Below are 13,004 nucleotides of genomic sequence, written 5' to 3'. Positions count from 1 at the left end.
ATGCACCCTCTCGATCTCCTTTTATCTTACCGGAGTCGAATACTGTGAGTAAATTCACAAAGCACACAGTTTCCTGAAGAATTTTGTGGCGAAAAATTAGCTAGGGTCTCTTGGTCGTGATCTGTTGAGGACGGTCATGTTCTCATGCCGTGCAGGTAGAGGTAGCTGCCGATTCTCCTCCGGTCCTTTATGGCTTATTCTGAATTGTTTTACCTGTCGACAGGTCTCGATCAGATTGTCCTTGGTGTATCATCCATGCCACCATGCCTGCCAGCATCAACTATCAGAATTAATTATTGGCAAGGATCCCAAGCTCTATATTTAGCAATAATAATTAATAAAAGTGGTGACTGGTGTGCATAAATTTTTTATAAATAAGCTGACTGGTGAGTAGTACTAAAGAGTAAAGACACTTCTCGTTGCCGTGCTTCATCTGCACACTGAAACATGACGGCCACGCCATGTTTCCCGAAGTTTCTCAAGGGCTGGTGAGAGCAATTATTGGTTTGGTACAAAGATACACATCTTGTGACCATAGAAACTTTAACAGACCTGAGCTTGGGAGTGCTTCTCATCAGAAGTATGGGATCGACGAACGGCAGATCTTCTCAACAAAGCAGCGGCTTACCTTAGCAGGTATGCATAAGTTATTTTCGTTGATTAATCTGCATGTATCAGCCTCCATAGTTTGCTGGTGCAGACATCTTCTTGTTCTCCCAACCACCAATCAAAACAAGATCTGGCTCAAAACTGCAAGATCCTACAAAACCAAACTACTCAAATACCCAGCTTCAGCCGACTTTAGTTGCCAACTTGCCATTGAGTCATTGTTCCCATAGGTTGCTTGGTATTATGCATCCATTGTTTTCCTTCTAGACTAGATCTGCAAATTGTTTGGAGGAAATAGCACCTTATGAGTTAAAACTCTTCGTTGTTCCTTAATATGCTTGGCTCATAATTCGTGTATCTCCTTGCAGAAGTATGGTAATTCATGGTTTAGTACTGCAGTGTGATAATAATATGTACCTTGTAATTTTTTAGGCTGGGCCACAGAAATTATCTGAAGACACACAGGCTACCTGCTGTGCAACATATCTGTCTCAGCTCTGACTTGAGGTGCAATGGCCGAGGTTGTGATTCTCTCGGCAGTGGCAAAGATCGGTGTAGCTCTGGGGAATGAAGCAATGAACCAGGCTACTTTACAGTTCAATAACTTTATAAAACAGCTAACAGAGCTTCAAGGAAGCATGGGTCGCATCAGAAGGAGCTCAGATTGATGCATGAATATCTTTGCCGAATGGACATACGGAATCACAACAATCAGACATATGAAATCTGGGTGGAGGAGATGAGAATCTTTGTTCATGGGATTGAGGACATTGTGGATGAGTATTTGCATCTTGTTGGTCAGAAACATGACAGTGGATGGAGTGCCTGTCTGAAGAAAGGATTCAAACAACCAAATGTTTTCTTCTCTTTAAACAGGATAGCTTCTTTGGTTAAGGAAGCGGAGGTCAATCTTGTGCACCTGTTCCAGGCTAAAGATCGATGGGTGTCAATGGTAGATAGTGGGTATATGAATGACTCGAGTTACATTGTTGAGAGGTCTCAGCATCTAGCAAGCACTTCACGTTCCCTTGCCGAAGAAGATCTCGTGGAGGTTGATGGAAACAGAAAAAAGCTTGAGCAGTGGTTGGCAGGTGATGAGTTGGAACGCTCTGTGATAGTGCTGCATGGTATGGGAGGGCTTGGTAAAACAACTTTGGCTGCAAATGTCTACAAGAAGGAAAGTGAAAATTTTGATTGCCACTGTTGGGTCTCTGTCTCTCAAACTTATTTCAGAGAAGATGTTTTGAAAAAATTAATCAAGGAGCTTTTCAAAGATAAAGCCATTGTTCCATCTAATATTGAGACCATGGACATCATAAGCCTTGAAGAGGCACTGAAGAATTTTTTAGAGCAGCGTAAGTATTTGATCATGCTGGATGATGTTTGGACTCCTGAAGCATTCCATGATCTTTCTGGGGTGGTTATTCGTAACAAGAAGGGCAGCAGAGTTGTGATCACAAGCAGGGAAGGCAATGTTGCTCGACTTGCTTCTCAAGGACAGGTCTTAACACTAAAACCTCTATCAAAGGATGGATCATGGGAACTCTTCTGTAAGACAGCTTTTCCCAGAGATACAAAATATGAGTGTCCCACAGAACTGACAGAATTAGCACATGAAGTGGTTGACAAGTGTAAAGGCATACCCCTCGCAATTGTCTCTATTGGCAAGCTCCTCTTTGTACGTGACAAGACCAAAGAGGAACTGAAGCGAATACATGACCAGCTCGACTGGGAGCTAATTAACAATCCAAGCTTGGAACATGTCAGGAATATCCTTTATTTGAGTTACTTGTACCTCCCGACATACTTGAAAAGTTGTTTCCTATACTGCAGCTTGTTCCCAGAGGACTATCTTTTCAAAAGGAAAAAGCTGATACGGTTGTGGGTAGCAGAGGGCTTCGTCAAGGGAAGGGGTGAAAGCACAATGGAGGAAGTGGCTGAAGGTTATCTAGAAGAGTTGGTTCACAGAAATATGCTTCAAGTTGATACAAGAAACCCTTTTGGTAGGATAAAATCATTCCGGATGCATGATATTGTACGTGAGTTGGCAGTAGATTTGTGTCGCCGGGAATGCTTTGGTGTTGTTTATGAGGAGGATGAACACATGGAATCTCTTGATGAGACGGATGCACGTCGGCTGGTAATACACAAAATGAAGAAGGATATTTATCAGTCAGTATCGGGTGTACACCGTCTCCGCTCTGTTATCGCATTGGACATCAATATTCCATCATCCACTCTACTGCCTCTAATAGCAAAGAAGTCCAGATATATGTCGGTGCTGGAGTTAAGTGGCCTACCCATTGGGAAGGTTCCAGATGGTATTGGAGATCTTTTCAATCTCCGCTATCTGGGTCTGCGTGGTTCAAAAGTGAAGCTCCTTCCCAGGTCTCTTGAGAAACTCTCAAGTTTGTTGACACTGGACCTTTCAGGGTCTGGCATGAAGGAGCTGCCTAGAGGCATTGGTAAACTAAAAAAGCTTAGGCAGTTATTCACTGACAAAGCTAGTGATCGATTCAGGAGAGATTTCCGGTGCGGCAGTGGTGTATGCATCCCCAAGGGCCTTGAGAACCTGACAAGTCTGCAGACACTAGTATCACTGGAAGCGCAGGATGAGTCCGTTAGACAGTTGGGGGAGCTGAGGCAACTGAGAAGCTTGGAGATATGGAATGTGAAAGGAACCTACTGCGGACATATATGTGCTTCTCTAGCCGAGATGCGACACCTTTCTTACCTACATGTGAATGCAAGCCAAGACAATGAGGTTCTCCGGTTGAATGGTCTACCCCCAAACCTGCAAAGGCTTAGCTTGACTGGCCGATTAGCGGAATGCACATTGGGAGAGTCTCCTCTCTTCCAAATTGCGGGGCGGAACCTGTATTCACTGTCTCTATCTTGGTCCCAGATGATAGAAGACCCCTTACCATCTCTTTCTCGACTGTCAAATTTGACAGACCTGATGCTCACCAGGGCATACAGCGGAAAGCAGATGACATTTCTTGCCGAGTGGTTCCCCAAGCTAAAAACCCTGAGACTGAGAGACCTGCCAAATCTGGAGGTTCTAGAGATGAAGGAGGGTGCCGTGGTGAGCCTGGAAATATTGACACTAGTCAACCTTGAAGGCATGGTGGAGGTCCCACCTGGCATAGAGTTTCTCACGCACGTAAAGCATATTTCGTTCCGGGAAATCACCAGTGAGTTTTTGACTTCGCTGCGACAATGTCCTAGAACTCAAGGGGTGCAGTGGCGGCATACTCTTCGGTGACATTGACCCTGTTGGTCTCGAAATTAGTATTTAGGCCGCGCTTGGATGCGGTGTATTCTAATATGGATGTATTTATTCTACACGTGTGTCTTACCAGCCATGAACAGATTTTCAGCTGGAAACAAAACGACGAGCAGAGACCTGTGTCTTTTACAAGGGTATTTGAGACAGAAACGGTAATCCAAACAAGGCCTAAGCCACTCAACTACAGACCACTGTTCCACTACCAGTTTCCTCGTGTAACTTCACCTTCATGTCTGTATTGGTTTGGTTGTTATTCTGAAGCATGGTATTCCAAATACTGTACCAGAATGAAATATGCTTGTCGTTACTACTGTGTTTGTGATTGTGAAGCATGGTATTGTCTGTTTATTCTGGTTTTGCCTGTGAGTTAAATAACAAGACATTTGCATGATTGCGTTTGGGTTCGGACCTTTGTGATATTGCGTATCAGGTGATACCGGGGCTTAAATGCTCCCATGATGCTTTCAACATTCTGCAAAAAAGACCTTTTGAAGTCAACAAATTGCAAACAAGTACGGCAGCCTTTCAGATTCCTGGTGCCACTGGCGGAGGGCTCCGGTGGGCAGGGTATGGCACCCGCCATACCTTGATTTTTGGCAAAAAAAAATTTATACCTATGTATCTATCGCTTTTGACCTGGACATCGGCGCTCGACCGCTCGAGAGCCTCGACGTACCCCACTGGCCCACTCAGACCCACCAACGCGCGCGGCACCCACCCAGACCCAAACGCGACAGTGCGACACCCACCCAAACCTAGCGCGGCGGCGGCGGCTGGCCAGGTCGCGAGGACCAGGCGGACGCGACGACGGCAGTCGACGGCGGCAACGGGCTGGGGGCTTGGAGGGCTGTTGCACAGCGGCACCTTCAGCGGCGGCTCCAGGCCTCCCGCGGCGCAGCAAGCGGCGGCTCCAGGCCTCCAGCGGCGCATCAAGCGGCGGCTCCGGCGGCGGCCGCAGCTGCGGCTCCGTCGACGACTTCACCAGCGGCTCCAGCGGGCGACGGCGAGAGCCGAAGTCGGGGATTTTTCTGGTAATCCCTAGGGTGTAGGGTCCGAACTCTGAACTTTCTGTTGTTGGGTGTTGGTGTTTTTTCTTCTGTCAGTTCTCCATTATCTGAAGTTCTGAACCAGCGCTGTTCGGTCCAGAGTGCCAGAAGATGGAAGGAAGGGGGAAGGGACTAGCAAATTCAAAGAAAAGGGGAAGAGGTAATTTCTCATTTTTCTGAAATTTTGTAGCAATTTTGAACAGCATCTTGAAGCCTTACAAATTACAATCCAGCAGATTTTAGTGATATATTAATCTTGTCACTGCAGATTTGAAAAGGTATTTTAAAGTGATTGGTAGTGACAGCAGCTCAAAAACGAATCCAAGCACCCGCGAAAGTGTCAATATTTCAGCAAATGTCAATCATCAAGATCAAGTGACTTCCATGGAAGTAGATCATGAAAATTTGATGCCAACCGAACAAGTGGAAGAACAAACTACAGATTCCGTCGAAGCTATAGTGGAAGAGAATGTTGAAGTTCACGGGATTGAAGGTATAACTATTTTTAGTGAAGATTACATAAAGGGTGATCCAGGACTTCGCATTCCACTCGATAGTTTTGCCCCCAACATTAGAGATGATGTTAGATTTGCTTATATACGAATGGGTGCAACTCAACCAACTAGTTGCACTTTCCCCCCAAATAGAGATGGAAGATGCTTCCGGCCACAATGGTATAAGGATTTTGTTTGGTTGGAATATAGTGTAACAACACATAAGGCTTATTGCTTCTGTTGCTATCTTTTTAAGCATGACCGAATAGATGATAAATTTGGGCATGATGTCTTCTCCAAATTGGATTTTGACTGTTGGAAAAATGCGGTTGCGGCATTTCGTAAACATGTTGGTGGGCCATGTAGCATCCACAATATATCAAAAACAGCATGCGATGATTTTAAAAATCAAGGGGCAAGTGTGAAAAGTAAAGTTACAACTTACAGCCAAGGTTCACTTGTCAAGTATGAAACTCGTGTGGATACATCTTTGGGCATTGTAAGTTACCTAGCATTGCAAGGTGAACCATTTCGTGGACATGATGAATCCAGTTCTTCTTTGAACAAGGGGAATTTTTTAGAGTTGCTTGATTGGGTCAAAGAAAGAATTCCGGAAGTGAAGGTTGCATTTGATGAGCTATGTCCTCAAAATGCCAAAATGACTTCCGGGACAATTCAAAAAGAACTTGTCAAACATTGTGCAACTGCAGTCACCACAGTAATCAAAGAAGAGATGGGTGATTGTCTTTTCACTGTTCTTATTGATGAGTGTCGTGATATATCGGTGAAAGAACAAATGGCCGTGGTTGTCAGGTATGTCAGTACTTCATCTTGCAAGAGGAAGGATAAATTGCTTGACAAGCAAAAGGAAGATCTTTTGGATAAGATTGAGAGAGGTGAGATGCCCACAGGAAGAGGGAAAAATCAAGAAACATCGTTGGTCAGACCTGGAGACACAAGATGGGGATCTCATTACACAACCTTATCTCGCATTGAATCAATGTGGGATGCAGTCATAGAAGTTTTGGGCATTGTTGAGGATGATGTGCGTGTTCCATGTAGGGCAGGAGGTTTGGTTCATCAAATGGAGACCTTTAGCTTTGTGTTCATCCTGAAGATGATGCTAAAAATCCTTCGTATCACAAATGATTTATCTCTTCTATTGCAAAAGAAGGATCAAAATGTTGTTCAGGTATGTGAATATGTGATGGATCATGTTAGATCTATCTAGTATGGTTGATGTATTTTGTTCATGCATCTAAAATTGTAGTTATCTCATTTCAGGCAATGTCATTGGTTACAGATGTGAGAACACGTTTGGTCAACTGGAGAAATGATGGTTGGGAGCCACTCTTGGAAGATGTCAAAGTGTTTTGCACCAAAAACGACATTCCAATACCAAGTATGGATGACATCTTTACAAAGTGGGGTAAATCAAGAAAAGGTGGACGAAACAATGTGACGGCTGATCATTTTTTTCGTGTGGACACCTTCTATGCTGCTATAGACTCCATCACCACGGAGTTTGATCATCGTTTTAATGAGGTATCTTCAGAGCTGCTCCAGAACTTCTCTTGTCTTGACCCAAGAAACTCGTTTTCTAGGTTCAACTTGAATAAGCTTGCTAGGCTCACAGAGATTTATCATGATGATTTCTCTGACTATGAACGTGAACATATAGAAGATAACCTTGATCTATTCATTATCCATATGAGAAGAATTGAAGACTTTAGAGCTTGTCATGATATTGCAAGCCTAGCTAAAATGATGGTTGAACTTGAAAGGCATGTCATGTTTCCTACTGTTTATCGCCTCATTGAATTGGCATTGCTACTACCGGTAGCGACGGCAACTGTTGAAAGGGCCTTCTCATCAATGAAAATTATCAAGACTGAGTTGCGCAGCAAGATGACCGATGGTTGGCTTAATGACTTGATGGTTTGTTACATTGAGCGAGAGATCTTCAAAAGTATAGATCTTGGTAAAATTAAGCAAGATTTTCAGAATGAAGGTAGGGCATTGCCATTGCCTGGGTCTTCTAGACGCCATTGAAAGCTTCATTATCGGTATGTTTTAGGTAGTTTTCCTATTGAAACATGCCTAGATTTTCAGTGTACTTGGTTTTTGGTTGTAATGTGTATTGACTCTTGCGATTTGCATCAGAAGAATTCTTTCCTTAAGACTTCGCCACACCTTAATTTTTTTCCGTCCTCCGCCTCTGCTGGTGCAGTGATCATAAGAAGACTATGTGGCTCATTCACTGCAGTTATCCACTCCCCTTAAATTGGATTTCAGTATATGTCCCTTTGTCATTAATGGTTTTGGCAGCTCTCCTGCCAACATTCAAAAAAGTACTATGGCACTGCCATGTCTGCATGACTGGTAGTTGAGTGGAGAAGAATACACTGAAACTCGACGCAGAAGGGTAGCATATCCTGAAATCTAGCATACAATATTCCTTTGCCACGCTTGACTTGAATATCCCGTCAACTCTTTCTTTTTCAAAACCAACTTGTAAATAGCCTGGTCTTCTTGGCAGTATCAAGACAAACTCATTCTGCACAGAAATGAACAGAGGGCAACAACTTCCGGCGTGTTTGGCCGCCCCAGTCGCGGCCGAGGGCTGTCAAGTACTCCCTCCGTTCCAAATTACTCATCGCAGAAATGGATGTATCTAGAACTAAAATACATCTAGATACATTCATTTCTGCGACGAGTAATTCAGAGCCGAGGGAGTAGTAACCATGCTCATAATTTAGCAAATTGTGATTATGATTATAATCATAATGATAATTAAAATCACCGCTCGTTGTGTTGTCATAATCATAATCATAATCTAGATACATTCATTTGGTCTCGCTTTGTTTTTTCTTTTTCTTTGGGCTTGTTGAGCTGTGCCCTCAGCAGAACCTTATGACTTTGTTGTGGTACTTGGGTGTGTGTGTGTGGACTTGGTGTGGTTGTATGTCCTTTGGCGGTCTGCTTTATCTATAAAGCGGGGCGAAAGCCTTTTTCGGTATAATCATAACACCGTGATCGAGGGCTTGGTGAACAAATGTGAATTAAAATCACCTTTTGTTATGTAATAATAATCATAATTTGGCATTTTCTTCTACTATTTAAGAGGGGATGACAAAACAAAACATCTTAATGTTGTCACAAAATACTAAAAGTTAATCAGGGGTCCCAATATTGGTACAATAGGTTATGATAAAAATCTAAGAAGAATACAAATAAAGAAATAATGATTGGTTCACCAAATGGACTATCTCCCATAACAAATGCAAATTCCATAAACCCAATTTTAGTGATCAGCATTTTTCCACTTCAAAAAATTTATATACCATGGTTTAAGATATATAATAAGAAATGTGCATTAAAATCACCTTTCGTTATGTAATAAATGTAGTTTAGCATTTTCTTCAACTTTTAAGAAGAAAAAAAATTGTGAAACTTTTCACGGTCTCTTAACATCGGTACATAAGCTTGTCATAAAAATCTCAGACTATTTCTCGGAAGTTGGAAAACCATTTACTTAGAAATGCCCCATTTTGGTCTACCTATAGCACCATTTTAATTCTCGAAAGTTGGAAAACCACTTGCTTAGAAATGCCCCGTTTGGTTTACCTATAGCACGATTTTGTAAAACTGACCAAAATTCATGTTTCTCCAAAAAAAATTAAAATATTCCAGTAATTCTACATGCACGTATTTGCACGAGATGGAAAAGTTTAGCTTTAAAAGTATATCTTGAAATAGTGCCATCACTTAATTCGAATTAGGAAATGTTTCATTTTTTGTGTGAGATGAAGGGAACGGCAAAGGGGGCAGATCCAACGGTTACAGCCATCTCGATCGAATGTCTTTGACGGGGACCGATCTAGGGCTTGCGCCGATCGACCGGCACAGAGCGCTGCCCAGAAAATAAACAACACAGCAACATAGTTGCTCACTTGTGAACAACCTTTTTTCTTTTCTTTTTTGTTAGTTTTCCGGTTAAGAAACATTGAACGTTCTGACGGTTGCAATTCTCGATCGAAATCTTCATTGTATAGGAGGAATCAGCAATTTTTTGGGTCAATTTGTTTTTGTTGTTGTTTTTTTTAGGAAAAGGGGTCAATTTGTTCTTCGTTGTATACTTCATGTTATTAGAGGATAAATAGCCGAAGATGCGCCGCCCAGAAAATCAAGAAAACCAGTTAACTGAAGGAGCGATTTAGGAGTAGTTAATTAGGTAAATCTTTCATTCTTACATATTCACCACTCCATCCATAGTGGAGATAGATGAAGCAATTACAGGGACACATGCATACACATACACACAGGGACAGCAAGGGCAGAGCATAGACGGAGAGCGAGCAAGTAAACCACACACACACGCACACTTGCTCGACTCCATCAGATCAGACGCTCGTTATTCACGTATACTCTCACACCATCACACGTACTACGTACGAGTGCATGCAGCTTAACAGTTGCAGGGGTTGCACTTGCAGTTGTCGCCGCAGCTGCAGCCCTCGCCGGACTGCCCGGCGGCCACCTCGAACTGTCCCGCCTTGTTCTCAGGCGCCACGCCGAGGACGACCACGGCGGCGACCTCGGCGGCGGCGCTGCCCTGCTCCGTCAGATCAGGGTACATCTTCCTGCAACGGGCGAAGGCAACCGGTAGGCGAATCAAATCGATAGTTCATCACCACAAGGAACTAATTCTTGACCAGATACAGAGATCACCAGATCAAGTAGATAAATAGCATGAGAGTATTTTCGCAAGGAGAAGCATCCATTAACGTCAATCAAAAAATAAAAATAAAATAAAGCATCCATACCCGCACTTGCAGTCTGAGCCGCAGCTGCAGCCTGATCCGCAGTTGCAAGACATCCTCCAAATCTGTGGACCCAAAAAGATTTCAAGGAGAAGAAGATGAGCTTTGGTATCAGGGATGATGATGCGCACAATTGAATTGAATGGATAGCCTCACACCGGCGCCACTATTTATAGACGAATGGTGTACACAAGCTTTGGTAACGTACAAGAGGAGGCCACTCTAGTCTAATAAGCTGCCGTTGCGTGGCACGATGCTACTGGTGCGCCGGCCTCCCGGAACTAGTCCAATTTCTCAAAATCGATTGCCTTAAGACAGAGACAAAAAGCTCTTCACTCGATAATTTTTTTATTATCCTTGAGGTGGTTAGATGTAATTCTCATAATACAAGAGCGTTTTTGACATTACAAGTGAATTTCTTGTAGTGATAAAAGGGGTTGCGGTAGCTGGTTAAGTTAAGCACGAAGACAACCTGAGCTGATCTTTCTAGTTGCTTCCTGAAAAAACGAATAAAAAAAATATCCAAGCCCACTAATAATAGTTCGGCACGCCAACAAATCCAACGTATGGACCTCCTCTACCTTCAAATCTCTATCTCTGGATTACATTCGCAGTATACTGTTCCTTGATGAAGACATGCATGGATGGTTTGTGTCAAAAGGAATAATGCGTAGTTGACTTCCCTTCCCTTCCCCTTCTTTTGATTTCAAACTATTCGACATCATTTTGTATCTTCTCGAAAAGAAAAGAAAAAACTATGATTTTCTATATATGACTTTCTCTACTGCAAGACGGCAAGAAGTGGGCCTCTTTTGTTGCTTCTCAAAATTTCTTTTGCCGTACATCAAGTAGCTTTTAGATATTAAACAAAGAACCATTCATTTAATATCTATCTACAAGTTGTAGGGAATAAAAGTGCAATATTTCTATTTCTTTTAAAGAAAGTATGGTGAACATAAGTACTTTTTTTGTGGATAACTTTCTCTTATTTCACTAGTTCCCTCAATCGAGAGGGTACATAACGAATTAGTATTTTGTAAGCATGGGGTATACTTGTACTGGAAGCAATTGTTTTCTCCACTCCAATTGCATGTCACAGTTTTCTGTTTCAGGAAGAAGCCCGTATGAATCACAATGGTATGCATTACCAGCAATGATCATTCTGAAGACTACTACTATATGAGAACTATTTTTTTTTAAACATTGATGATGCTAGAACACAACTTGTTTGTTCTAGTTCTTGTAACCGAGACCGCAACAAAACATCACATCCAATACATCGACAATCTAGAAGGAGATATCTTATTTTGATGCGGGACATAGAAAACTTTATCACAAAACATTAACAAAGATTATGTCACATCCTTAGGTACTAACTAGTCCTGCACGTCAAAAACAAAAGAGAATTGAGTACTGGACAAACTCCACGGCGGAGAATATCTCATCAACAGAAACTCAACAAGGCCTATTTTCTCCTATGAATCATAGTTTCAGAATAAATCTTCATATCACAGTTTGAAGATTTGTTTTTAATGACGTCTTGGCTCCACGTGGATTATGAAGCTAGTTGAAGCTATTTGTTCCAATAATTACTTCCAATCTCAAAGAAAAACAATCCTGGGCAGGTTTCTAAACTATGGCTACAAACGTCGAAACATCACGCATCAGATCACAAGAGTCTTCAGTGAAAAAGAAATCGGCATATTTTGCAGTAAACTTCTATTAGATTCAACTAACGTGCTGGAATTATTGGCTCCGTCACTTATCAATGCCTAGTTTCTTAAAATTGTTGATGCGACTTGTGAGTTTGAAATGCTTGCGCCCGTGTCCAAAAGATAACTTTCATGCCTAGATTTCAAGTTGAAGCTGGTTGCTGTCACTTATCGGTTTGAAATGCTTCACACTTGTACCAGAAAGATAGCTTTCATGCCTAAATTTCAAGCCGAAAGATGCTTGCTGTTACTTGTCACTTTGAAACGCTTCCTGTTTATCAAGGTCATTCAAATTCAGCAAGTTTAGAGGATTGGTTTGGCAGCTGTGCCGTGCTTTTTCAGAAATGACAACGCTTCCAAGTGTAGGTTCATTTTGTTCAGACTTCATAGCCAAGTGAGTTGGGGCATGATCTTGTCAACAATATACCAATATATATAGCATGGACTTTTTTTTTTAAATCACGAACTGTACTCCATAGAACTGGTGGCATATACAGTATATAAATACCAATATCTGTATGTAGATGGACAGTTGAGAGTTGACGGGAAAAGTAATGGCCTGGTGGATCCAAAAAACTGTATGACAAGGGTGGCTGGCTTTAAAAAAATAACAATGGACACGCACACCGTGGGGCTCGAACCCAAGACCACAAGGTTAAGAGCCTTGCGCTCTACCAACGGAGCTAGACGGGCTTATTTGATTAATTTTTTTCAGCATCCTAATTGTTCGCTGTACTCGGAAAAAGTTGACAGATGGTGGCCTCTATTCTTGAAATACAATAGATAAACATCAGCAAAGTTGCTTAACTTTGGCGCAAGTTTCAGCATACACCAGTCAATAACAATCAAAATCCATGGCATCTGGACCAAATGGACGTCAGTGCACCTCCACGAGACCATGACTTTGAGAAACAAAGCAAAGTACGCCTACAGGTTTCAGTCAAGTTCTTGGTGATGGGTCCCATGCAAAACTCACCAGTACACTGTCCTAAATGCAAATCAAATTGTATTTATTTCCAGAAAAAATATTA

The 13,004-nt window shown here is 42.2% G+C and overlaps 2 protein-coding genes, 1 non-coding gene and 1 pseudogene across 8 annotated transcripts; 2 read left to right on the top strand and 2 right to left on the bottom strand.

Annotated features, from left to right (window-relative positions):
- Positions 1-1,045: 1,045 nt before the first annotated feature.
- Positions 1,046-3,974, top strand: LOC123086270 (disease resistance protein RPM1-like; annotated as a pseudogene).
- A 343-nt stretch (positions 3,975-4,317) lies between these two features.
- Positions 4,318-8,403, top strand: LOC123086271 (uncharacterized). 6 transcript variants are annotated; one of them, XR_006440773.1, is made up of 6 exons: positions 4,318-4,929; positions 5,045-5,104; positions 5,213-6,630; positions 6,723-7,504; positions 7,669-7,863; positions 7,978-8,403. XR_006440773.1 is itself a non-coding variant. In XM_044507980.1 (5 exons), exons 1-4 carry the CDS (start codon positions 4,515-4,517, stop codon positions 7,488-7,490), a joined length of 2,661 nt encoding a protein of 886 aa, XP_044363915.1. In that variant the 5' UTR covers positions 4,318-4,514; the 3' UTR covers positions 7,491-7,504; positions 7,669-8,403. The 6 variants fall into 6 exon arrangements, 5 of the variants coding, with proteins under 5 accessions (XP_044363915.1, XP_044363917.1, XP_044363916.1 ...); XM_044507980.1 differs by having other exon boundaries at positions 7,669-8,403; XM_044507982.1 differs by lacking the exon at positions 7,669-7,863 and having other exon boundaries at positions 7,978-8,402.
- Positions 8,404-9,642: 1,239 nt separating this feature from the next.
- LOC123086269 (metallothionein-like protein 1) lies at positions 9,643-10,540 on the bottom strand. The gene is made up of 2 exons (XM_044507979.1): positions 10,265-10,540; positions 9,643-10,081 (listed from the first exon to the last, which is right to left on the bottom strand). The coding sequence occupies exons 1-2, from the start codon at positions 10,315-10,317 to the stop codon at positions 9,907-9,909; spliced, it is 228 nt and encodes a 75-aa protein (XP_044363914.1). The 5' UTR covers positions 10,318-10,540; the 3' UTR covers positions 9,643-9,906.
- Positions 10,541-12,593: 2,053 nt separating this feature from the next.
- TRNAK-CUU (transfer RNA lysine (anticodon CUU)) lies at positions 12,594-12,666 on the bottom strand. The gene has a single exon. It is a non-coding gene; the product is annotated as a tRNA-Lys (tRNA).
- Between the last annotated feature and the right edge of the window lie 338 nt (positions 12,667-13,004).

Source organism: Triticum aestivum, chromosome 4A (genome assembly GCF_018294505.1).
Source record: "Triticum aestivum cultivar Chinese Spring chromosome 4A, IWGSC CS RefSeq v2.1, whole genome shotgun sequence".
Lineage (NCBI taxonomy): Eukaryota > Viridiplantae > Streptophyta > Magnoliopsida > Poales > Poaceae > Triticum > Triticum aestivum.
Note: the sequence above shows the minus strand (reverse complement) of the source record. Positions and strands in the feature narration are given on the sequence as shown.

Bases quoted from the DNA above. Each gene is read 5' to 3' on its own strand.
- LOC123086271 (XM_044507980.1), top strand. From the start codon at position 4,515: ATGTATCTATCGCTTTTGACCTGGACATCGGCGCTCGACCGCTCGAGA. The intron at 4,930-5,044 runs GTAATCCCTAGG...TGTTCGGTCCAG, and splicing joins CGAAGTCGGGGATTTTTCTG to AGTGCCAGAAGATGGAAGGA. The intron at 6,631-6,722 runs GTATGTGAATAT...ATCTCATTTCAG, and splicing joins AGGATCAAAATGTTGTTCAG to GCAATGTCATTGGTTACAGA.
- LOC123086269 (XM_044507979.1), bottom strand. From the start codon at position 10,317: ATGTCTTGCAACTGCGGATCAGGCTGCAGCTGCGGCTCAGACTGCAAG. The intron at 10,082-10,264 runs GTATGGATGCTT...CGCCCGTTGCAG, and splicing joins GGCTCAGACTGCAAGTGCGG to GAAGATGTACCCTGATCTGA.